This window comes from Notothenia rossii (assembly GCF_949606895.1).
Source record: "Notothenia rossii genome assembly, chromosome: 4".
In the NCBI taxonomy this organism is placed as follows: Eukaryota; Metazoa; Chordata; class Actinopteri; order Perciformes; family Nototheniidae; genus Notothenia; species Notothenia rossii.
The window spans coordinates 1986382-2011231 of NC_136902.1; the positions used below are offsets into that span (position 1 = coordinate 1986382).

At 42.1% G+C, this 24850-nt stretch overlaps 1 protein-coding gene across 1 annotated transcript; it reads left to right on the top strand.

Annotated features, from left to right (window-relative positions):
• Positions 1 to 1326: 1326 nt before the first annotated feature.
• On the top strand, positions 1327 to 24850 carry LOC307035613 (NLR family CARD domain-containing protein 3-like). The gene is made up of 9 exons (XM_079675176.1): positions 1327 to 3038; positions 10457 to 10564; positions 12929 to 13007; positions 13147 to 13372; positions 13521 to 15327; positions 15415 to 15588; positions 21884 to 22030; positions 23708 to 23757; positions 23846 to 24850. Exons 1-9 carry the CDS (start codon positions 3013 to 3015, stop codon positions 24415 to 24417), a joined length of 3189 nt encoding a protein of 1062 aa, XP_079531302.1. The 5' UTR covers positions 1327 to 3012; the 3' UTR covers positions 24418 to 24850.

Consider the following 24850-nt stretch of genomic DNA (forward strand, 5'->3'; position numbering starts at 1 on the left):
CGTCAAAAACTTATAGAAATGAAGGAGTACAAAGAAATAAAAAAAACAGGGGTGCACATAACTGGTACGCATGCGCGGCAATCTGAAATGCGTACGGTCACTTGTGTCACAAAGCGCATTTGCGTACCGACGTACTTGTGAAGCTTTTCCAGAAGGCGGTTAGATCACCGGACGACAGAGTCGGTCTCCGTGTGCACAGACAGGGCTGCTGTTAACGTCGGTCTGTACAACGACATTTTGCCAAAACTACGGCAACCGGCTGCGGAGGGAGACTCCCCCCCTTCACTGGAGAACTGCGCTACTAGCCCCCCCCCACCCGTCGACTTTCCTGAAATACTCCGTTCGCGATACAGAGGGCTTCATCAAATAACTTTGAGTGGAGCCAGAAGTTGGAGTACCAAACACTGACTCCAGGTACTCATCTGAGTACCTCACTGAGAAAGTTATGTGCACCCCTGTATCTACGACGTCTGAGGAAGATGAAAAATGTAAATTAAACATTGTTGAGAAAATACTGCATCTCTTGCATTTATTGACGTAGAGGAGTCTTATTGTTTACCTTTTTAATATCATTTTTCATTTTCAATTGCTTGGTTTTCGTGAAATTAGCCTGTTTTCCTATTAAAGTGTAACAGATTGATGGATCTCCACAGATCATCTTAAAGGCTCATAGTGTAGTTATGCAATGAATGAAACACTTGGGTCACAGGTTCCTCAACAGCGCATTACAAGACATCTATCAATATGTGTGAATACCTCCACCATTAAACTGTCATATTCTGCACATTTATTATACTATCTACATAAGAGTATAATTAATGTGTATAATATCAGTTAAAATAAGTGCTTCAACATAGCTAACATTGCTGGAAAGCAATATATTAGACGTTAAGTACTTTGTCAGGCTTAATATTTATCTGTAGATACCCCCAAAGCTTTCTTCTTATTTGAAAGAAGACCTTAACCTAAAGTATTCTTTAATGTTTGAATAAAGGTTAATTAGTTTGTCTGTTTTGCTCATCCTCATATTAATATCTTTGTACATCCAGCACTAAACTGTTTTATAGAGCTCACTTACAGTATCTTCTTGATTTTTTATATTCTATATTTCTATCATTGACCTTCTACTTTCCCCCTATGAAAGTATGTACTCTAATATGTTTTTCATCAAATAACATTATTCAACAAAAACAACATTATTCAAAAAATTATAATTCAATAACGTGCTTTAACCACTAGGCGGTGCACACAAGGTGCACACAGCATCCTAATAATAACTTTATATTATTAGTGTAGGACACTTATGTATGTATAACATCTGAAGATGTGTAGTTTTATTCATGTTTTTACATAATTCTCCAGGATATTGCTAAACTATTTCTCATCTTTTACTTCTACACATTAATATCTGATTTGTAAAACATCACAGACAGAAAGGCATATCTGTCATTTAATGGTAAGCTATTGAAATTGTGATTCCATAGATGTGTCTCCCATCACCCCAATCCCCTATTCTCTCAACTCAGTATTTACATTCTTATATTCAAAGAAAATCAGTAATATCTTTAAAAACAAGTCCTTTTCTATCAGCTGTGCACCGTTATGGTGTAAATATAACCTATCTACCGTTTGGATCAAATATAAAAGTCAGCCGAATTACTAATGATCCTGCGAGGAGACGTATTGTGTGAAAAGAAATGCAAGATGTTGTTTAATTGTTGATATATTTATGATCCACGTCACATATTCAGTTTCGGTGGCAGTTCCTCCTGTTTGTCCAGAAGTCTTCTCATCAGGGCTCTATAAATAAATAACTACGGCAGATCTGTAATATGTAATGCAGCCGAACCGTGTATTACAATGCCGTTATGTGATGACTTCCAAAGAGAAAAGCAAGAACACTCGGAATAAAGTACTATTTTATTTTTTTAAATGTTTTTAGGATTTCATATCGCATAAACACCATATCCCAACGTGCATTGCGGCTAAACAATCCAATCACGAGCTTCTAGCTGAGGATCTTGGGTAATCAGTTCAGTGGGTTTGTGTTGTGTATCGCGATGATGCTCGAAATGTCCCTTATAGGCCTACGTCTGTTTCCGGTGACTTTATTTTGAAATTCAGTTCCTGAGGAACGGCTAAAAAGCCTGAGATTATAGAATTAAACAAATAAATAAAAACAAGGATAATTGTGTGTTATTGTTGAGTAAATAACAGTGTGTTATTTAGGAAAGAATAACAAATTAGAAGGAAAAAAAGATTTAAAGAAATACAGATTTCAGTTTTCTGAGGCTCTGAGCCATTTCTTTTCCTCACAGACGACAAAAAAAAGTCCGACATTATACGATTTAAAATAAAAACAATAATCGTGGCTTGGTATCGAGTAAGAACATGTTTTTATGAACCGCACAGCTTCCGGTCTACCAAGACCCGACAGACAAAACGTGGCGTATCATATGCACGCAAAACTCGGCCTCAGAACTCAATGGGAATGGTTAGCGTATCATATGCATGCAAAATAGGACTTCTGCGTATCTATTGCACGCATTTCCAATGTGTCAAGTCGTGTCATTTGTACGCAGACTGAAGAGAGTGGGTTGGATTTAACACTTGATCCTATTTCACATCATTCATCCAGATCTGTGAAGTAACTAAAGGTTTTAAATACAAGAAGTGGAGGAAAAGTACCTCTGAACTGTAGTGGGGTAGAAGTACACAGTTGCATAAAATGGAAATACTCAAGTAAAGTAAAGTACCTCAAAATTGTACTTAAGTACAGGACTTGAATAAATGTACTTAGTTTACACCACTAAAGCTCAGCACGCACTGGTAACGCTCAAACATCTGTGTGTTGAAGCCCAGAGCAGCAGACCTGAAGCTGGACCTGGACCTGAACCTGAACCTGGACCTGGACCTGGACCTGGACCTGGACCTGGACCTTGACCTGGACCTGGACCTGGACCTTGACCTGGACCTGAGTCCCGCTGTGTTTCCTCAAAGAGTGACCGCTCAATGGAGCCTCAATCTGCTGATGGGGGGTAAGAATTTAAAACAGACTGAAAGCCATTTGAGTCAGTTGTTGTCTGTGTTGAAGCTTCTGTGTAACCTTCAGGAAATCCTGGTTATTAGCGACGTCGGTGGTTGTTAAGTGAACTGCAGTTAGCATCCTGGACATGAACTCAGTGACGTTCTCCACTAAAGAGAGATGTGTTTACGTTAGCTTCACACTGCTGGCTGTAGGGCAGCTGAAGAGACGCGAGGCACTTTGGAGATAAACTTCACGTCTTTAGGATTTACTCTGAACATCTTCCAGAGTCCTTCACATAGAGAGCAGTCCACCGGCTGATAGAGGAGACTCAGAGAGTCTGGAAGGTTCATCTGTTGGGAAACACAGAGCAACCCTGTCTCCTAAAAATTACGTTCCCACAGAACAGAACTGCATTCTCAATTACGTTTCGCTAGAGTTTCTTATAAATGTATCTTAAATACGTTTATTTTCTACATATCTTTGCCATTTATTGTCTTGCTTATGATAATGATAATATTCATTTATAAATATCGTTTTAGAGCACACATTTGAAATCGACAATCGGGCTCGATATGTGGTTAAATTAAAATCAGTAGGCGAGGCTGTAATTTCTCCAGCTGTTATAAAACGAACGTAACGTGGGAGAAAATACGTTTCTATCTAAACGTATTTGAGAATGCAGTTTAGTTCTGTGGGAACGTAACAGAGTGATTTATACCATTACATTGTAAAGAGTGACTTTAGAGTTAACATATTTTCATTAGTTTTCTCCAGCGTGCCAATGTGTGGCTTGGGAACCAGAGAGTCACCGGTTCAAGACCCCAGAAGACCAAGTGCTACCCAGGTGTCCCTGAGCAAGGCAGCGTTCCCTACACTGCTCCCCGGGCCCGTACATATGGCAGCCCACTGCTCCTAACACTAGGATGGATCAAATGCAGAATGTACATTTCCCCTCTGTGGGACGATGAAGAGCTCCTTCTTCTTCTCTTGATGCATCTGTTTCTGTTTCAGGGTCCAGCAGCAGAGACCAGACTCTCCCAGCTGTCTGTCCCTAAAGAGCGACTCCTCGAAGGACGACGTCATGAACTTTAAAGGACGACCTCCATCTGCTGATCAGAAGTAAGCTGTGACTCACAGTAAGAGTCCGGTTATGATAAAACTGGTTGATATGAAGTCTTTTCCAACATATTTTTCAGCAGTTTTTCTCCAGCATGTTTTACGGCCTGATAAATGGAACAAATAATCAGGAGAGTGAGAGCGGTGTTTCCTCAGCGAGAACTTTACTCTATTCAATTGCATTTCCAAAAGTACAGCAAGTAGAAAACATGCAAAGCTTCTTCAGTAGAGTCCAAACACTTTTTCCTTTCACAGCATTTATCTAAGACTTCTTACTTTTCTCTCGGCAAGGCAAGGCAATTTTATTTATATAGCACCTATCAGTACGCGACAATTCAAAGTGCTTTACAAAATAAAAACAAAAGACATTTAAGAATAAATACAGCATAAACACATTATTAAATAGTGTAAGAGTCGGGAGGGCTGATAATTTATTCCGAGAAATTACTCAGACCTACTAATTGACCTAACAGAAGCTATTGAGTAAGTTTACTGCTTGGCTCAGATCCACCAACGTCAGCAAGATCTCACCTCTATTAACTCCTGAAGAACCAGGTTCAATTAACTGCTGTTTCAATTCAGACAACCCGCTAAATCTGTTTAAGCGATCCCGAAGGATTTTGATATGAGGTGATGAGGTGTGGCCCTACCTAAGTGAGCTCTCTCTGTTGTTTTGAACATTGCAGACTGAAGCTCAGTGCTAACTTTTAAACGTTCTGCCTTGGCTCCAAAAACCATTACCTCAGTTTAATCTTTGTTTAATTGGAGAAAGTTCTGACACATCCAGTCATTGATTTGTTCAATGCACTTAATCAGTGTTTGAATTGGAGCATAGTCTCCTGGTGAAATTGTTACGTAAATGTGTGTGTCATCCGCATAGCTATGGTAACTTATTTTGTTGTTTTTCATTATCTGAGCCAGTGGTAGCATGTAGATGTTAAAGAGAAGAGGCCCCAAGATGGAGCCTTGAGGTACCCCACATGTCATATTTGTCAACTCAGATGTGTAGTTACCTAAGTAACAAAGTTGTTTCTGTAATTTAAGTAGGATTCAAACCAATTTAGAACTGTTTCTGAAAGTCCCACCCAGTTTTCTAGTCGGTCTAGTAATATGTTGTGGTCAACAGTGTCAAACGCAGCACTGAGATCTAATAATACTAACACTGAAGTTCTGCCACTGTCTGTGTTTAAGTGGATGTCATTGAAGACCTTTACAAGAGATGTCTCAGTGCTGTGGTTTGGACGAAAGCCTGACTGGAACACATCCAAACAGTTATTTAAATGCAAGAAGTTACTCAACTGTTGAAAAACAACTTTTTCAATGATTTTACCTAGAAATGGCAGGTTTGATATGGGCCTGTAATTGTTCATTACTGAAGCGTCTAGATTATTCTTAAGTAACCTCCGGCTCGAAGGAAGAAGCTTGAATTCTGAGTGCAGAGGGTGGGAGTCACCGTCTAATATGGAGCTGGATAACCGCTGTCACTGCCTGAGGTACAGGGTCTCCAGGTTTAGCTGTGGCTCACCAATCAGTCTGCTGGACCACTTTACGATCTGACTCAGAGAGTTTCTGCTCTTTAAAGTCAGGTTACCATGACATTAGTGAGAAAGACAGAATTGACTGGATCAAAGCACGATAAAACATAATCTTCATGGTTTTGTCAATGTTAAAATAGGACAATTTCCAAAGACAGTACAAACGCTGGTGCCCCCTTTTGCACACAGCTTCACAGTTTGGATCAGAGCTCCATTTTGAGTCAATAATTGTCCCCAGATATTTGTATGATTGCACAAATTCTACTTTCTGATTCTGGATTGTTAAGACTTCATGTATGTGGGGATGTCTTCTCAAATCAATGATCATGTCCTTGGTTTTGCTTATGTTCAGTTGGAGATAGGACTCCTCACACCACCTGACAAAGTCGTCAATGACAGGGCCGTGGCTGGTCTCATTGTCCTGGAGCCTACTAACAATTACAGAGTCATCTGCATACTTTAAAATAGTCCTATTTTCCCACCTGCTTTGACACATATTAGTGTAAAGTATAAATAATAGTGGTGAAAGCACACATCCTTGTGGGGAGCCAGTGGAGGAGCTGACTTGATCAGATAAGGTCCCATTCACCCTCACTCTTTGTGTCCTATTGGTTCAAAGAATCAAGAATCCAGCCCATAAGATTCTTGCTTATTTCAAATTGTTCTAAAAGTCTGCCAATTAGAATATGAGCTTGAATTGTGTTAAAAGCAGAGGAAAAATCAACAAATAAAAGTCTAGCATGAGATCCATTTCCCTCCAAGTGTTTAAAAAGTAAGTCAGATAAGGTGACCGTGGCGTCCTCCACTCCTCTGTGAGGCCTGTAAGCAGACTGCATGGGATCGAGTGCATGCTCAGTCTTCCTTAAGATTTCTGCTCTGACTAGTTTCTCCAATGTCTTCATTAGAATTGATGTAAGTGCAACTGGTCTAAAATCATTAAGAGTTTTGGGGCCTCTGGATTTGGGAACAGGGACTACCACAACATCCTTCCAAACCTTTGGCACATGCTGTGTCTGTAAAGACATATTCAAAATGTAGTGGAACAAAGGGCTAAGTTCTTTTGCACAAAGTTTAAGTCAACGACCGCAGATGTTGTCAGGTCCATGACTCTTATTTTACTAAACGGAAGGCCTTTTCCACTTCCCTCTGATCTATGTTAAAATGCTTATTGTCTTCAAGTTTAAGCTTCAGTTCAGATATATTATTACTGAAATCAAATTTGTCAAATCTAGAAAAAAAAGTGATTTAGGGCATTTTCAAACTCAACATCTGAATTAAAGCCATCCAGAGTCACATGGCAGCTATTCTTTGTTTCCCGGAGGCCTGTTATGGTTTTCATGCTACTCCAGACTGAGCCAAGGTTGTTTGCAGCCATTTTGTTTTGTAGTTCAGATTTAAAATTCTGTTTAGCTTTCAGAATTTCTATTTGAAGTTCCCTATCAGCATCATGCAGATCAGAGGCACTTCCCTGTTTAAAAGCTTGTTTCTTTTTCTGAATGCTGGACTTAACCGCCTTGGTCACCCATGGTTTGTTATTAGGGTATATTTTAACTTGCTTACACGGAATAACCATGTCTTTACAAAAGGCTGTATATGAGCATGTTACATCAACAAGTTCATCCAAGTCGGCACCACAAGACTCTTTGAACATATCCCAATCAGTGCAGTCATAACATTCCTGCAAACAGGCTACAGATTCTTCTGCCCAGACATTTATGTCCTTTGTCAATGTTTTCTCTCGCTTCAAAACTGTTTTGTATATGGGCAGTAAATGCACACAGTTATGATCAGCAGAGCCCAGTGGGGGTAATGGGACTGACTTATAGGCTTCCTTACTGACCCATAACACAGGTCTAATGTTTTATCCCGCCTGGTTGGACAGGAGACATATTGATAAAAGTTAGTGAGTGTCTTTTTAAGGGTCACATGGTTAAAATCCCCAAGTATAAAGTTTGGTGCGTCAGGTGAAATTGACTGCAGTTATTTCACCAAATCAAAGATAGTGCTGGAGGCAGAGGTGGCATTTGCCCTGGGATGGATCTACACTATTGTTATAGAAACTTGGGGAAACTCACGGGGCAGGTAGAAGGGACGCAATGAAACAGATCAAAGTTCAACATCTGGGGTGCAAATGAGTTCTCTGACAGTCACAGAGCTACAGTACTGTTTGTTTACGTACAAACATACTCCGCCCCCTTGAGTTTTTCCTGTCACTTCCGCCTTTCGATCCAAAACCGTCAATAAACAGATCGTTGTCCTGGTTACAGTCTGTGAGCCATGTCTCAGTGAAGGCCAAAACACAGCAGTCCCTGAAATTCTTCTGAAACCGAACATTACCCTGAAGCTCTTCAACCTTGTTCCTCAGCGATTGAACGTTCCCCAGGATCATCGAGGGCAGAGGAATCCGAGGGAGCCACTGCCTTCTCATGCGTAATCTTACGCCGCCTCGTTTACCCCGCTTCCTCCTCTGGTGCCCCGTTGCACCACAGGTTTCATTTGGATTCCTCCGAATAATGTCCGGTAACTGTAACGTGGTATCTATCACTCGAGCCAGACTTGCCATGTTCAGTTGCAGCAGCACATCTCTGGTGTACTGTGTCCTCTCCCGGATGACAGCCCCATTGACATCACATGCTAAACATTGAAGGAATACGATCCACAGAATCACAGAATAAAGAATGTCCATTTTGACTAGCGGCGCAGGGAGCATTCAATCATACAGACGCTTTATCGAATAGGTCGGTGGCGCATTAAAAACCTTTAAAACAAACACAAAACAAACAAAATGGAGGACACCAAACTTTTCCCTGCCGGTCGCAGCGTGCGCATGCGCCCAGTGTAGATGGCCACTAACTAACAGGCCCTGTGTATCGCTCACTGATTGGACTCAGTGGAATCAAGGGGTAAGACGCAAGGAAAATACGCAAGTGAAGGACGCAAGGATTGAGGTTAAGAATAGTGAGATGCAGCCTAAAAGCCATTTGAGTTAGTTGGTGTCTGTGTTAAGCTTTTCCGTGTAACCTTCATGAAATCCTGGTTATTAGCGACTTCGATGGGCGTTAACCTGTTAACCTTTTTTTCACAAAACTGTGTCTCAGGGCTTCTTAACATTTAACAACCTATTAATGTGTCATACCCACTTAACGGGAAGAAACTCAGCTAACTAACGATACGAACCATTTTTACCGTAACAAAACACAAGTCTCACAAGAAGCGTCTAAATGAGCCCTGAGCGAAAGAATGCTAACGCACTTAGCACAGAACTCACGGTAGAAAAACGTATACTTATCGGATCTGCACAAACAAGACATTAGCTAGCAAGCTGAGATTCCACAGATTCTAGGGGTATAAGTATCATCACTGAGCGATCAAAACTCGCAGTATGGGAAGCGAACCCAGACAACACACAACGTAGCTTTACGGAGCAAAATCGGGAAATATGTCTTACCTTTTGCTGTTTCTGATCAATAGTTGTGTTCAATGGCATTAAAACGATAAAAACGCTGCTGAAGGTTAATCCAATGTGTCTGTGTCACTTTGAAATGATTACGGATAATCCATCTTCATATGTATGTCAATAACGGAGATTTCATATATAGCTGCTACGATAGCCATAGTATGACAGCTTCCGGTTTTGGGCATTCAGGCTACGCATCACTCTATTCACCAATGGTAATGTTTGGATGGATTTTAGGAACTTCCCTCTCGATTCTATTGGCTCTAACGGTTAAAAAGAGGTGTCAATCATCAAAATCAACCGAGGGGGGCCAGAGATATGGAAAATGCACCCAAATGACCCCAGAAGTGTTTTTTTTTCTAAACCTCTCTAAAAAGGTCAAATGTCACTTGTTTTGCATCAATCTTGATACAGGGTACTTATTATATGTTATAGTTTGGATTCCTAAAGCTTTTAGTCTACTATCCCATCATTCAAGGGTGGTTTTCACTATAAGTAATGGTTTATTTTTGGACGGACACAATACTTTACATGTTTTTACTATGTTCAATCTGAAATTACTTTAAAATAAAATCATCTATATTGATTCTGACTCTTCTACATCCAACTCACAGGTTTATCATTACTTTGAGAAAAAAGATGATTCATTTACTCCTTTTAGGGAAGATATGGTCATTTGTTCTGGGAATGTCATTTTCGAGCCTGAGACCTGAAAGCAGGCTCAGGGGTTAACAGGTTAAGTGAACTGCAGTTAGCATCCTGGACATGAACTCAGTGACGTTCTCCACTAAAGAGATGTGTTTACGTTAGCTTCACACTGCTGGCTGTAGGGCAGCTGAAGAGACGCGAGGCACTTTGGAGATAAACTTCACGTCTTTAGGATTTACTCTGAACATCTTCCAGAGTCCTTCACATAGAGAGCAGTCCACCGGCTGATAGAGGAGACTCAGAGAGTCTGGAAGGTTCATCTGTTGGGAAACACAGAGCGATTTATAACATTACATTGAAAAGAGTGACTTTAGATTTAACATATTTTCATCAGTTTTTCTCCAGCGGTTCAATGTATGGGCGGTGGTAGCAAAGTCCGTAGGGACTTGGCTTGGGAACCAGAGAGTCACCGGTTCAAGACCCCAGAAGACCAAGTGCTACCCAGGTGTCCCTGAGCAAGGCAACGTTCCCTACACTGCTCCCCGGGCCCGTACATATGGCAGCCCACTGCTCCTAACACTAGGATGGATCAAATGCAGAATGTACATTTCCCCTCTGTGGGACGATGAAGAGCTCCTTCTTCTTCTCTTGATGCATCTGTTTCTGTTTCAGGGTCCAGCAGCAGAGACCAGACTCTCCCAGCTGTCTGTCCCTCAAGAGCGACCGGTCGAAGGAAGCCAACATAGACTTTAAAGGAGGACCTCCATCTGCTGATCAGAAGTAAGCTGTAACTCATAGTAACGAGTAGCTGAACGCTTCTGCCCATTCATTTTGAATGGGGTGATGGCACGCTTCGCCGAACTGCATTGCGATGCTCGCTAGAAAAGTTGAGCAATGTTCAACTTTTGAAGCTTCGGCGGAAGCGTCAGCCAATCGAATCATCTGCCAGTACAAGCTCTAGCCCAGGGGTGGCCAACCCGCGGCTCTTTGCCCAGTTTCATGCAGCTCTTCAGTTCATATGGAATTGTATGTGTGAGTGTGGGGGAGAGACACGGACTCCTGACAGTTAAACCTGATACTTAGTAGGTCTGTTAAGGATTGAATGCTGATCATTCTGACGTACTTTCGTCCCGGCTCTCCCTACGTGTGTGTGTGGTGTCAGGTGTCAGTATGAGAGGATGACAGCGCGTCTAATTTTGATGTGGCCCAAGAGCCAGTCACAATAATACCTGCGATGCAGTGAACCAATCACCTTTGAGGGGGGGAAAACCTATCGTTGATTAAACACTATCTGACCATGAACTGAGTTTGATCCTAAAATGGCAGGGAAGAAATGCTAAGCGAAAATATGAAGACGAACATAGGACGTTTTTAGTCGAGTGGGAGAGTTCATGTTTTTTTATCGAACGCAAATGCAAGCCATTTTGCCAGACCCATTTCAAGGCTTCACATCTTCAGCGCCATTTCACCTTCCCAAAAGGTACGGAACTTCGCAAGCAGAAGATAAACACCTTGAAAAGTCAGGCAGAAAAGCAGACACAGTTTTTAAAAAAAATAACGGAGCACTTTTAAAGCGAGATAAAAAACCTTTTCGATTTTGTTTACTGAGAGTTTGTGTGTGAGTGCACACAATGATCATTGTTATGTTGTTATGTTAACTGGCCTCTGAATACTGGTACTGTCTGTCTGTCTGTCTGTCTGTCTGTCTGTCTGTCTGTCTGTCTGTCTGTCTGTCTGTCTGTCTGTCTGTCTGTCTGTGTGTGTGTGTGTGTGTGTGTGTGTGTGTGTGTGTGTGTGTGTGTGTGTGTGTGTGTGTGTGTGTGTGTGTGTGTGTGTGTGTGTGTGTGTGTGTGTGTGTGTGTGTGTGTGTGTGTGTGTGTGTGTGTGTGTGTGTGTGTGTGTGTGTGTGTGTGTGTGTGTGTGTGTGTGTGTGTGTGTGTGTAGGAGGAAGAAGAAGAAAGTAAAGGAGCACAGAGAAAGGCTGAGAACAAAAGAGAGAAGGAAGGGGGGGTGCACGCGTGACTGTGAAAACAAAACCGTGTGCTTTTGTGTCCGGGGCGGGAGATTCATGTGATTGGTTGTTGGTCGAGTTTCAGCCCCCCCCCCCCCCCCCCGCCGGGAAGCGTCAACGCACGCCGCTGTGTGGACGCGCCGTAAGAGTCCGGTTATGATAGAATAAAACCAGTTTGTATAAAGTCTCATCCGACCCCTTCTCTTGTCCAAAGTTGTAGTGACCACGATATCCATTAGTTTTGTGTCCTTTGTTTGTGATTCACTCGTGGGGCTGACCGACGAATAGACGCTTGTAGTTTGAGAGAAACAATATAAATGTCCAGATGCGATTGAAAAGTAAGATAGTTTATTCCAAAAGAAGCAAAAATAAATAAACGTTTTTAAACAAACTATTTGTCATATAAACTGATACTTCAATGTTAAAGGCAGAAGAACCAAGCTGTGACGCTCCCAACCAGCAAGGTCTAAGAACTGTTTGCTCCAGTCAGCCACACCAGTAGGCTGCAGCACCTCTCCTTTTATGCTGCAGCCCCTCCACCTGCAGAGTAACACACTCAAATTAAATAATAAATAATATACACCACAGAATCTCAGGTTATACTCTAAAAAGATAAGATACTATAATCTAAGGAAAAGGCTCCTACAAAAGTGTTTAGTTGTGAACGTCCACACTGGGAGGGGCAGTGAAACTCCATCTGAAAACTCAGGCTGTTCAGAAGCTGTTCCACCATCTCTCAAACACTTCTGATGGAGGAGACTGAGCCTTCATCAAAGTCACAACCAGCTCTACTGCCAGGTGAACCCTGACCCCTGCTGTGGGGCTGGAGGTGGAGCTGGGGGGGGTAACGGGGGCTGGTGTAAGAACTGTCCCTAGGTCTGTCCTCTTCCTGATGAACAGCTGTTAGCCAGCTGCAGAGTCCAGTCTCTATCCACACAGCCACGTTCCAGGAAGACCAGAATGAAGGATGGACAGAATCCTCTTCAACAGTAGCTGGAAATAAATATTCCTGTAGTGCAAAGTTCCCGCTGACGCACAGGACCACCAGCCTGTTTCCCTGTCCTCCTTTACCCTGAGTGTGTCTCTGTGTGGACAGACATCATGTGAGCTAATGCTTCATGGTTCCTCCACAGAGGGGACCAGGAGAGCTGGGAGGTTCCCGGTGGTCAGTCTGCCCAGCAGCATCAGACACAGCTGGACTCCATATTCACGGTGAGTACATGTACTACAGATACTTGACCTCTCTTCTGTTCACAGTCATCTCCATGCTGCACTTTCAGAGAGTCAGTCTGTCCGGATCTGATGTTTGGATCCATGGTTTATAGTTTGTGTCCTTCATGTGATGTTCCAGCTGCTGGAGGACCACATCGTCACCTTTGTGAAGAGCGAGCTGAAGAAGATCCAGAAGGCTCTGAGTTCAGATTACCCAGAAGGCTTAGAGGGTCAGAGTGAGGATGAGGAGGTGTTGGAGGCTGAGGATGAAGAGCAGAGGAGGAGCAGAGAGGCATTCCTGAACATCTCACTGCACTTCCTGAGGAGCATGAAGCAGGAGGAGCTGGCTGACCGTCTGCAGAGCAGTAAGAGGGTTTCTATAGAGAGTTAACACTCTGGATAAATGTCTCCTCTGCTGATGTCTCAAGAGACCAACATATATCCATACTTCATTCAGAGAACCAGAGTTACAGTGTGACCTCATGATCTTTTGTTGTGTGTTCTTTACTTTAGGACTAATTACTGGAGTCTGTCAGCGTAAACTTAAGTCCACCCTGAAGGAGAGGTTCCAGTGTGTGTTTGAGGGCATTGCTAAAGCAGGAAACCCAACCCTTCTGAACCAGATCTACACAGAGCTCTACATCACAGAGGGGGGGTCTGCAGAGGTCAATGCTGAACATGAGGTCAGACAGATTGAAACAGCATCCAGGAAACCAGACAGACCAGAAACAACCATCAGACAAGAAGACCTCTTTAAAGCCTCACCTGGAAGAGATGCACCAATCAGAGCAGTGCTGACAAAGGGCGTGGCTGGCATTGGGAAAACAGTCTTAACACAGAAGTTCACTCTGGACTGGGCTGAAGGCAAAGCCAACCAGGACATCCAGTTCATATTTCCATTCACCTTCAGAGAGCTGAATGTGGTGAGAGAGAACAAGTACAGCTTGGTGGAACTTGTTCATCACTTCTTCTCTGAAACCAGAGACGCAGGAATCTGCAGGTTTGATCAGTTCCCGGTTGTGTTCATCTTTGACGGTCTGGATGAGAGTCGACTTCCTCTGGACTTCCTCAACACTGAGATCCTGACTGATGTCACAGAGTCCACCTCAGTGGATGTGCTGCTGACAAACCTCATCAGGGGGAAGCTGCTTCCCTCTGCTCGCCTCTGGATAACCACACGACCTGCAGCAGCCAATCAGATCCCTCCTGAGTGTGTGGACATGGTGACAGAGGTCCGAGGGTTCACTGACCCACAGAAGGAGGAGTACTTCAGGAAGAGGTTCAGAGATCAGGAGCAGGCCGGCACCATCATCTCCCACATCAAGACCTCACGAAGCCTCCACATCATGTGCCACATCCCAGTCTTCTGCTGGATCTCTGCTTCAGTTCTGGAGGAGGTGTTGAAAACCAGAGAGGGGGGAGAGCTGCCCAAGACCCTGACTGAGATGTACATCCACTTCCTGGTGGTTCAGTCCAAAGTGAAGAACATCAAGTATGATGGAGGAGCTGAGACAGATCCACACTGGAGTCCAGAGAGCAGGAAGATGATGGAGGCTCTGGGGAAACTGGCTTTTGAGCAGCTGCAGAAAGGCAACCTGATCTTCTATGAGTCCGACCTGACAGAGTGTGGCATCGATATCAGAGCAGCCTCAGTGTACTCAGGAGTGTTCACACAGGTCTTTAGAGAGGAGAGAGGACTGTACCAGAGGGACAAGGTGTTCTGCTTCGTCCATCTGAGCGTTCAGGAGTTTCTGGCTGCTCTTCATGTCCATCTGACCTTCATCACCTCTGGAGTCAACCGGCTGGCAGAAGAACCAACAACCTCCTGGCTGCTTAAAGTATTCAGACCCAAACCTAAACTAACAGATCTCTACCAGAGTGCGGTGGACCAGGCCTTACAGAGTCCAAACGGACACCTGGACTTGTTCCTGCGCTTCTTCCTGGGTCTTTCACTGCAGACCAATCAGACACTCCTACGAGGCCTGCTGACACAAACAGGAAGTAGCTCAGAGACCAATCAGGAAACAGTCCAGTACATCAAGAAGAAGATAGAAGAGGATCTGTCTGCAGAGAGAAGCATCAACCTGTTCCACTGTCTGAATGAACTGAATGATCGTTCTCTAGTGGAGCAGATCCAACAGTCCCTGAGATCAGGACGTCTCTCCACAGATAATCTGTCTCCTGCTCAGTGGTCAGCTCTGGTCTTCATCTTACTGTCATCAGAAGAAGATCTGGACGTGTTTGACCTGAAGAGATACTCTGCTTCAGAGGAGGCTCTTCTGAGGCTGCTGCCAGTGGTCAAAGCCTCCAACAAAGCTCTGTGAGTACAGAGATCATTTGATTTAGTGAATCAGTTATTAATACACTGCTGTCTTCTGAATAACTGTTGTCCTCATCGTCTCTTCAGGCTGAGTGGCTGTAACCTGTCAGAGAGAAGCTGTGCAGCTCTGTCCTCAGTCCTCAGCTCCCAGTCCTCTAGTCTGAGAGATCTGGACCTGAGTAACAACGACCTGCAGGATTCAGGAGTGAAGCTGCTGTCTGCTGGACTGGAGAGTCCCCACTGTGAACTGAAGACTCTCAGGTCAGAGACCAGAACAGTTTGACTCAGCCAACAATCAGCCCTGCTGTGTGGTGTGGGAATACCATCATCAAAAACATCATTCAAGAGAAACACAACACAATATATCAGTCACAATTCACTAAATGGTTCTTGGCACAAACTTCTTTCAAGTTCAAAAACATCCCCCCTTGTGACACACAGAAACAAAACAAAGGGCTGGGCCCCTCACTAGAGGTGAGGTATATTGCCTCATAGATCAATCAAATGTAGGTAAATGAATCTTGATACTTGAATATGCTTTATGAAAAACACAGCCTACAGATGTAGCGATTCATTTCAGACAGTTTGAAACGCGAGGGCCGTGATTGGTACGTGATCTGCCCTCGCTCAAGGGAAAACCTCCAGCTTGACTTGAGACCGCCCCCGTGATAGATAAATGTAATTATAATGAAGCCAGCTGCAATGGATCATTGATCCACCAGGGGGTGCAGTGGGGTTCCACACTGGAGCTCATGTGAAATAAAGTCAGATACAGTACGCTGGATGTACAGCGGAACTTTGTTAAGATCCATATGTCACGGATATCATACTCTGTGCTAAATAAGACACATGTACTCATTTACAAAACATCAACATGTTGTTATTTAACAAAATAATTTTGTTATTCGAAAAAAACGAACGGGAGGAAATGCAGCCCGGCTCTCGATTTTTAATCCTAATTTAATCATCATCTTCACCACGATCATTTATGTTTATGTTCGCCGAATTGACATGAAATCACTGACATATATGAATATACTTTATTCAACTTCATTAAAACGTTATTAACGTGCCTAAACTCAGTAATTCACCAAAAATATGTATATTTTAATGGAGCCTCGTCGGTCGATCAGGATCCCAAAGTGTAGCGGAGGGATCCTCATCTGGATGAAGGGTGTTATTTTCCCCATAAAGAACAAGTCGCTGCAAATTATCCCGTTTATTACACGGCCACATTCTCAACAAAGTAACGACATGACTCCCAATATTAATTGAAATGCTTTTATGGATTTAGAAAATGTTTTTATTGATTTAAAAAATAGTTGTATGTATTGATTTAAATTCACATGCATCCGCTAAGAAAAATAGTCCGTTGTTACCGTTTTTTAAACAGTCTGAATGAAACGGCAGCTCTCAGCTGTGTATTTACACAACTAATGGCCCATCAACCACAGCTCTCTCCCCCCCTCCCCCCCTGATCTTTCTTCTCCAGCAGCTAAATGAACAGTAGGTTACTCTGAGTGACCATAGACTGTATGTGACAAGCTTACAGTTAGTGACGTAACAACACCATCAAAGCTGGTGGGTTGAAAGCAATACGGGAGGTAAAAATAACTACAATAATTGTGACTTATTTATTGTGGCTTTTATGTTTTTAGGTATAAAATGTAATTCAGGCTTATAGTTCACCCTTCTCTAAAAGCCTTCAACAATGACAATATTCATTGTAATTTAATAAATCCTTCCAACACACATTGTAAAAAATAGCCTACTGTAAGTTAAGAAATCATTTCAATATGTACATCTTCTGATGTAACAACAAGAACATTATAAATAGTAACATAGCTGAACATGGTATTGCACATTTAGCTTTGAGTGTTACTGACCTGAGATGTTTTTATTACATGAATTAAGGTGACTGAGGCTTTTTAACATACAGGGATGCAAACTCATCTGGTATGAAAAAGGTGACAAGGATCCGAGCCCCCGACCCCCCCACCCCACAGAATAACAGGATTTTAGCAGAACAACTAAAGCAGCAGTGTTAACAATAACAGAAACGCCAAAGAGTCACATAATAGAAATATATAAAAGCATTTATTTAATTGTGTAGCAGTCAGTTTATAATTTTGGCAGCACTGTTGAGCATTTTGAAAATGTATTTTCATGCCTCTGTGCAAGGCTTAGTCTTTCTATCTTTAGAGCCACAAGGTGTAAAGTAACTAAGTTCATAAACTCAACAAGTACTATACTTGGGCACAATTTTGAGATACTTGTACTTTATTTAAGTATTTCAATGTTTTGCTACTTTGTTCTTCTACTCCACTTCAGTTCAGAGGTACATGGTGTACTTTGACTCCACTACATGTATTTAATACCTTTAGTTACTTCTCAGATGTGGATGAATGGTGTGAAATCTAATCAAGTGTTAAATCAGACTTTAGTTCCACCTGGAGTAAATCCACCAGCTACCCTGCAGTATACAAAGTCATTCAGACTAGCTGCACCTTTACCAGCTTTGAGAACACTTTCATGATCAATCATTATAAAACATATCATATCTATTATTCTGAAATGGACCAATCTGCACAATGACTACTTTTACTGTCGCTACTTTCACTATATTTAGATGATAATACTTTTCTACTTTTACTTGAGGAACATTTTGAATGCAGGACTTTTACTGAAACAGAGTATTCCTACACTCTGGTACTTCTACTTTTACTCAAGTACAAGAACTGAGTACTTCTACTTTTACTCAAGTACAAGATCTGAGTACTTCTACTTTTACTCAATAACAAGATCTGAGTATTTTTACTTTTACTCAAGTACAAGATTTGAGTACTTCTACTTTTACTCTAGTACAAGATCTGAGTACTTCTACTTTTACTCAAGTACAATATATATACTTATACCACCTCTGTTTATAGCCTATGAAAAAAACTATTAGAAATAGAAGGCTAAAGCTAACGTTAGCAGATAGTGACAATGTATGCTAGCTAGCTAGCTCAACGATTCCTTAAATAATATTGCCACAGAAAAACTTTTCAGTTCACATCACGCTCTGCCGCTCCGACAGGGAGCTCTGCTCTGAACACCTGAACAGCCCGTTCTAACAGCTGTTCACCAGCGGTCCAGTCTGTGCCACAGTGACTCCGGACGCGCAGTTAATATTAACGAACGCACCCGTAGGTAATGTAGCTGCTGAAGCTAGACCATCATCTCGGAGCAGCAGAGCCTTATTATACATCATGAGCAGAGCCGACAGGCAGGAAGACTCGAGCACACAGCTCGTACTTCATTATAATATATAAAAACAGAACACCATGCGTGTCATGATGGCACAGAACAGCTCACGGCCGCAGATTACTCCGGGTCCCAGACCCCCCCATACCCCAAAAATATTTGTATTGCAGATCTACATGAATCACACAAACGACTTATTTTGGATTCAAAACGGCGAATTTCGCCGAAAGGTGAAAAGTTTGCATCACTGAACATAGACAGAGCACAACTGAAACATAACATCTGAAACGATGTAACAACATAATACACTTGTGGGGATGCTTGGGATGTGAGGAGTGAGGGACACGGCTTAGAACGGGCGTGTCGCCTGGCAGGACAGGAGAGTGTGTGCCCCAGTCTGCCTTGATCTATGAATTCATGTCCGTGACACTCACTGCTGCCCACAGCTGTTTCATAGAAGGAAATTCCTTCACTTCATGAAAGTGTTTTAACCACACACACCTCTACTACACACACATGACGGGTGTTATTTTCCCCATAAGGAACAAGTCGCTGCAAATTATCCCGCTTATTACACGGCCAAATTCTCAACAAAGTAACGACATGACTCCCAATATTAATTTAAATGCTTTTATGGATTTAGAAAATGTCTTTTATTGATTTAAAAAATAGTTGTATGTATTGATTTAAAAAATAGTTGTATGTATTGATTTAAATTGACATGCATCCGCTAAGAAAAATAGTCCGTTGTTACCGTTTTTTAAACAGTCTGAATGAAACGGCAGCTCTCAGCTGTGTATTTACACAACTAATGGCCCATCAACCACAGCTCTCTCCCCCCCTCCCCCCCTGATCTTTCTTCTCCAGCAGCTAAATGAACGGTAGGTTACTCTGAGTGACAAGCTTACAGTTAGACACAACACTGTCATTGCAAGTGACCCTCAGTTAGTTGACTTTTATGTTCAACTGCTAAATTCGTTACTGATAAAAAAGGGCTTCTACTGTACCTAATTACCTTAACACTAGAACCGCCAGAGGTTTTTGTATAGGCCTACCTAAACCCGTCAAATCCCGCTATTAGAATGCAATTTTTAACAACATAGGGTGCTACATAACACACTTTCAGGAAAAGTCACGGACTGGGAGACTTTAATATTTTATTGAAAAAAAGTTACATTGCACACACACAACACACATCACACAAATTGACCCGATTGGCGGTTCTAGTGTTAAATAAACTCACTAATTAATGAAACCAGTTCAATACGCATTATTCTTATTCTTATCATTCTTTATGAGCGCAGAAAAAGTCTTAAAATCAGATCTGTTTTTTTAAATGAAATCTGACGGCAGGCAGTTAGCTCTGATCACCTATGACAAATGCGCCGCACCTAATCGCTGGCCATTCAGCCACAGACACTGTTCGAAATGGGGGGGGGGCTAGGAGGAGCTTGGCTCCCCCGAAGAGGGAGGGAGCTTCCCTGAAGGCTGACTTTGAGATAAATAGGGGGAGCCCAAAACAATCGTGCATATTTGTGTCACACAGATTAGAAATGTTGAGTTTCTGTAAATAACAGTTCTTGAAATAAATAATAGTTATTGTTCATTACAGTTTCTGAATATTTGTTTTATATTTGTGAATATGTCTGGGTGTTGCCATCTGTACGTGGCGGCGCTGCATTCTTACTTACGTTGCTATGGTTATGGCGGTGATGCCGGCGCGGTATTTGAAATGTTCATATTGATATTTTTTTAGCTCTGACTGTGTAATAAAAAAATATGGCAAAACGAAAACAGCCAAGCGTCACAGCTTTTGGATTCACAAGCAAAGAAGCAAAGGAGTCTAAAAATGACAACGTGAACGGAAAACAACTTTTAGTTGGCCGGATGTAAGCGGCGTTAGGGTCGAGCTTGACAGCTCCACACCGAGGGAGAGGCCTGCCGATGCGGAGCCTGAAGAGGCTTCAACAACGGCCACATCCGCCGGCATAGTGACACCGTCTGTATTAGTAGAAGAGTGTTTTTATAGCAATTGATCGCATCCGCGCTGCTGCGCCAGTCAACAGAGCGTGCGTGTGACATATTTAGTAGCAGGATGTGCTCTGAAAAATAGGGCTCCCCGAAAGCAAATGGGTAATTCGAACACTGACAGAGCTCCCTCTATACAAATCAAACTGTAGAAGGTGTGAAAGCACCTATTGTTTTAAATAATGGTCTGAATGTGACCTGTGAGCCTTCTGAATTACCGTGGGACAGCACATTCTAAACTAAAATGTTCAATCAATAAAGTAACATCTTATCTTATCTTAATAATATCTTCATATTAATAATAATAATAAATCATACAGTATGTGTCCGAAAGGGAGCAGGAGGAAGCAAACACAAAAATATACTGCATATTAAAGCAAACGATTGTAAAGGTTAAAGTATGAGCATAACAAATAAAGAAGTGTAATGTAAACATTTACATTATAATTATGATTATTTAATATATAAAGACTATATATTATTGAATTACAAGATTAGATATACTTTAGTTGATCTAAAATATTGATGTGTTCAAATGCTCTTCAAAACACAACTGAAAGTCCATGAAGCTTGTCTTTCTGTATTTGTGAATGAAGCGCCACCTCCTGGTTAAATCCTGAAATTGAAAATCTGGCAACGCCCTCTTGGAAAATAGTGGGAGGGCTTAACATTCCTCTATACTGGTCTTTGGCAGGCCGTAGGCAGGAAGCTGTAAGCTGGAGTCTGAAATGAAGTGCTCCATCTGTATATCCAGCTCTCCAGAGGGTTTACTTCACTTTGTTGGCGGCTCATCCGTTAACACAGAACCCTCAGATTGATTATAATAAGGAGAAACAGGAAGGGTTTGTAAAGCAAATCAGTTATTGGGCTTTTTTTACCAACTCACTAAATGCTTTCAACTTGAATTGACTGAATTTATTTGTAAATTGGGCTTATGAACACATAAATACTTCTGTTTATATATATATGTTTATATATACATATATACAGTATATATATATATATATATATATATATATATATATATGTTTATATATACATTTAAGAAGTACAATATAAGAAAAGCACATGTTTCTCTCTAGTCTTTCTTCACATTCTCTATTCCTTTGTTTTATGATCTGTTCATATCAGTAAGACCCTTACCATGTCTGTCCAGTTGAACTGTGAGGCAGGGACTGGAGTTGTAGGTGTAGAGATGACCCAGAGGTGATGCAGTAATAAGCCCCGCCCCTTTCAGTCCTGGACCCTCAGATGATCTGACGGCTTGTTTGTGTGTCTGCAGGCTGTCAGGCTGTCTGATCACAGAGGAAGGCTGTGATGCTCTGGCCTCAGCTTTAAACCCCTCCCATCTGAGAGAGCTGGACCTGAGCTACAATCACCCAGGAGCCTCAGGGGGGAGGCTGCTGTCTGCTGGACTGGACACGCTCAGGTATGGAGAGGCTCTCAGTCTGATAGAGGAGGTAGAAACTGGCTCCTATGACCTGAAACACCCAGAGCTGATAGACCCTGACTCTTCACACTGTCTGCCGTCAGCTGTTAGCATCAAACACACATGTTCCACAACTGAGAGGAGACCCCCCCTCAGTGGGTCAATGTTCATCGTGGAACCACCAACAGAAACAGAGTGGGGGGGTTTTAATGTTCACACAGATTTAGCACAGGAAGTGACATCATGAATAAATAACTGATTCATTTCCAGATGTTTTATTCTGAGTCCTAGCAAACGGCCAATCAGAAGAACCTCCCCTGGAATGAAAATAATGATGTATTAGTTTCAGTGTTGGGAGTAACGTGTTACAGTAATCAGATTACATTTGTCTGTAACGCGTTACTGTTGGTTCAGCATTAATTACATTAGCTAAGAGAAGATATTACTTTATTGATGCTAAGCACTAAATGATCTCGTTGCCTGCGTTACGTTAAGCTCTTCAACTTTCTGAATAACGGGAGGACAGAAAAAGCAGAGATGAACAGGCGCAGCAAACATCGTGGAGGACATGTTGCCCGTTTCATTACATCCATGGTTTCCACGGTGGAATCACCATCTTTCTAAAAACATATTGAGCCAGAAATACGTAACAGGCGTCGAGATCAGACTCACAAATAAATAAATGCCCACAGAAGGATACACAAATGTAATTCCTGATTTATATATAAATGTCTCCACACACACTTTTAAATATACGCACAAAAATATATCATTTTATAAATGTAAAAAAGTTTCATAAATATATTTCTGATCCACACAAATAGTTACATTAGAAATATATTTGAGTGTTGTTACATTTATATAGAAAACGCTTTCTGTGTGAATCTCTGGATCTTTGAGACTCCCCCAGATGCCGCTAGATTCACACATAGATGTTTTTAAGAGGCGAGTGTCTTCGGCCAATCAGATGTCTGATTCATTTCTGAGCCAATCACATGCGTGTGTCCCCTCGAGGGTGTGTTTCATGCGTTTGCAACGTAGCGTAAGATCAGAGTCTGGGCCCCTCAAATCCAGAGAGATTCACACAGAAAGCGTTTTTTATGTAAATGTAACAAAACTCAAACATGTTTTTGATGTAACTATCTGTGTGGATCAGAAATATATTTATGAAACTTTTTTACATTTATAAAATTATATATTTTTGTGCTTATATTTAAAAATGTGTGTGGAGACATTTATATATAAATCCAGAATTGTGTGCATTTATTTATTTGTGAGACTGATCCGACCCCATGGCCATCACACAGGAAACTTTAGCAAGCTACCTGGAGCTGAGTTATGATGGAACCTGAGCTAAAGAAAACATGATGTTCAAACAAAGAGCAGAAACTGAGACAGAACAACAAAACAAACTGAAAAGTATAAAAGAGACTCAGGAATCAGAAATCAAGAGAAAAGATAAATATGAAGCGCACGGTGAACCAAAGAGAAACCCATATTTCCTGATGCACACAAACGCTGCACACAGGAAGCATGCCCCCACCTGATCAACACCTGGAGAGGAGATCATAGACATCATGAAAGAGACACCTCAGTGTTTGTAGATGTTTCTGGAGGCAGACTGAGGTGGACATATCAGATCCTTTAAAGACTAACTGACCCCCCCTCTGCTCTCAGCCTGGAGCCTGCTGCAGTCCGGTTCTTGAGGCCAGGAGGTATCAGGAAGTGTAAGTGTGTTTTTAATCATGAACATCTTCACACTGGGACATCACAGGTACTTTAATAACCTTTAATACCTGCTGTGTCTCTCATCAGATTCCTGTGGACTCACACTGGACTCAAACACAGTGAACAGATTCCTCCAACTGTCTGAGGACAACAGGAAGGTGACATGTGTGAAGGAGAATCAGAAATATCCTGATCATCCAGAGAGGTTTGACTCCTGGTCTCAGCTGATGTGCAGAGAAGCTCTGACTGGTCGCTGTTACTGGGAGGTCGAGAGGAGAGGAGGGGTTTCTATATCAGTGACTTACAGAGGAATCAAGAGGAGAGGAAACAGAAAGGACTGTAGGTTTGGAGAGAATGATCAGTCCTGGAGTCTGGAGTGCTCTGGTGGGAGTTACTCTGTCAGGCACAATAAGAGAACAACACACACCTCCTCCTCCTCCTCCCCCTCCTCCTCCTCCTCCTCCTCCTCCTCTGGTAGAGTAGCAGTGTATCTGGATCATCCTGCTGGCTCTCTCTCCTTCTACAGAGTCTCCTCTCACAGACTGATCCACCTCCACACCTTCAGAACCACATTCACTGAACCTCTATATGCTGGGTTTTGGATTGGGTTTGGGTTTGAGTTTGGTTCCTCAGTGTCTCTGTGTTCTCTGCAGGAGTGACCTAACTAAAGTTAATAGAAGCAAATATAGTTAAGTATAATCCATGATGTAGAATGCATATATTTCACTTAGGTCTGTACTTATGAACTAAATGTAAACCGTCTGTTAAACTGAGATGACAGAGTGTGAGGTCAGTCAGAGTTCATCACTGTAGGTCCCAGTGTTCAGTAGAGGGAGTAAAGCCTTACTCTAACAGCAGCTGTAAGCAGGAGGCCGCTGACTGAAGGGGAAACCTCTGTAAGCTTTAACAAAAACAAAAAAAGAAATAACGTAAACCGGTGAATTAATGATTATATCTTAGAGGTTTACACCGGAGCTAAATAATTGTATGATTGTCACGATGTACCGAGAGAAGGTAAAGACCCTGTGAAAGTGTTAACCATTTATTTGAATAAATCATCCCACCCTTTTGGACTGGGACAACCCAAAATAA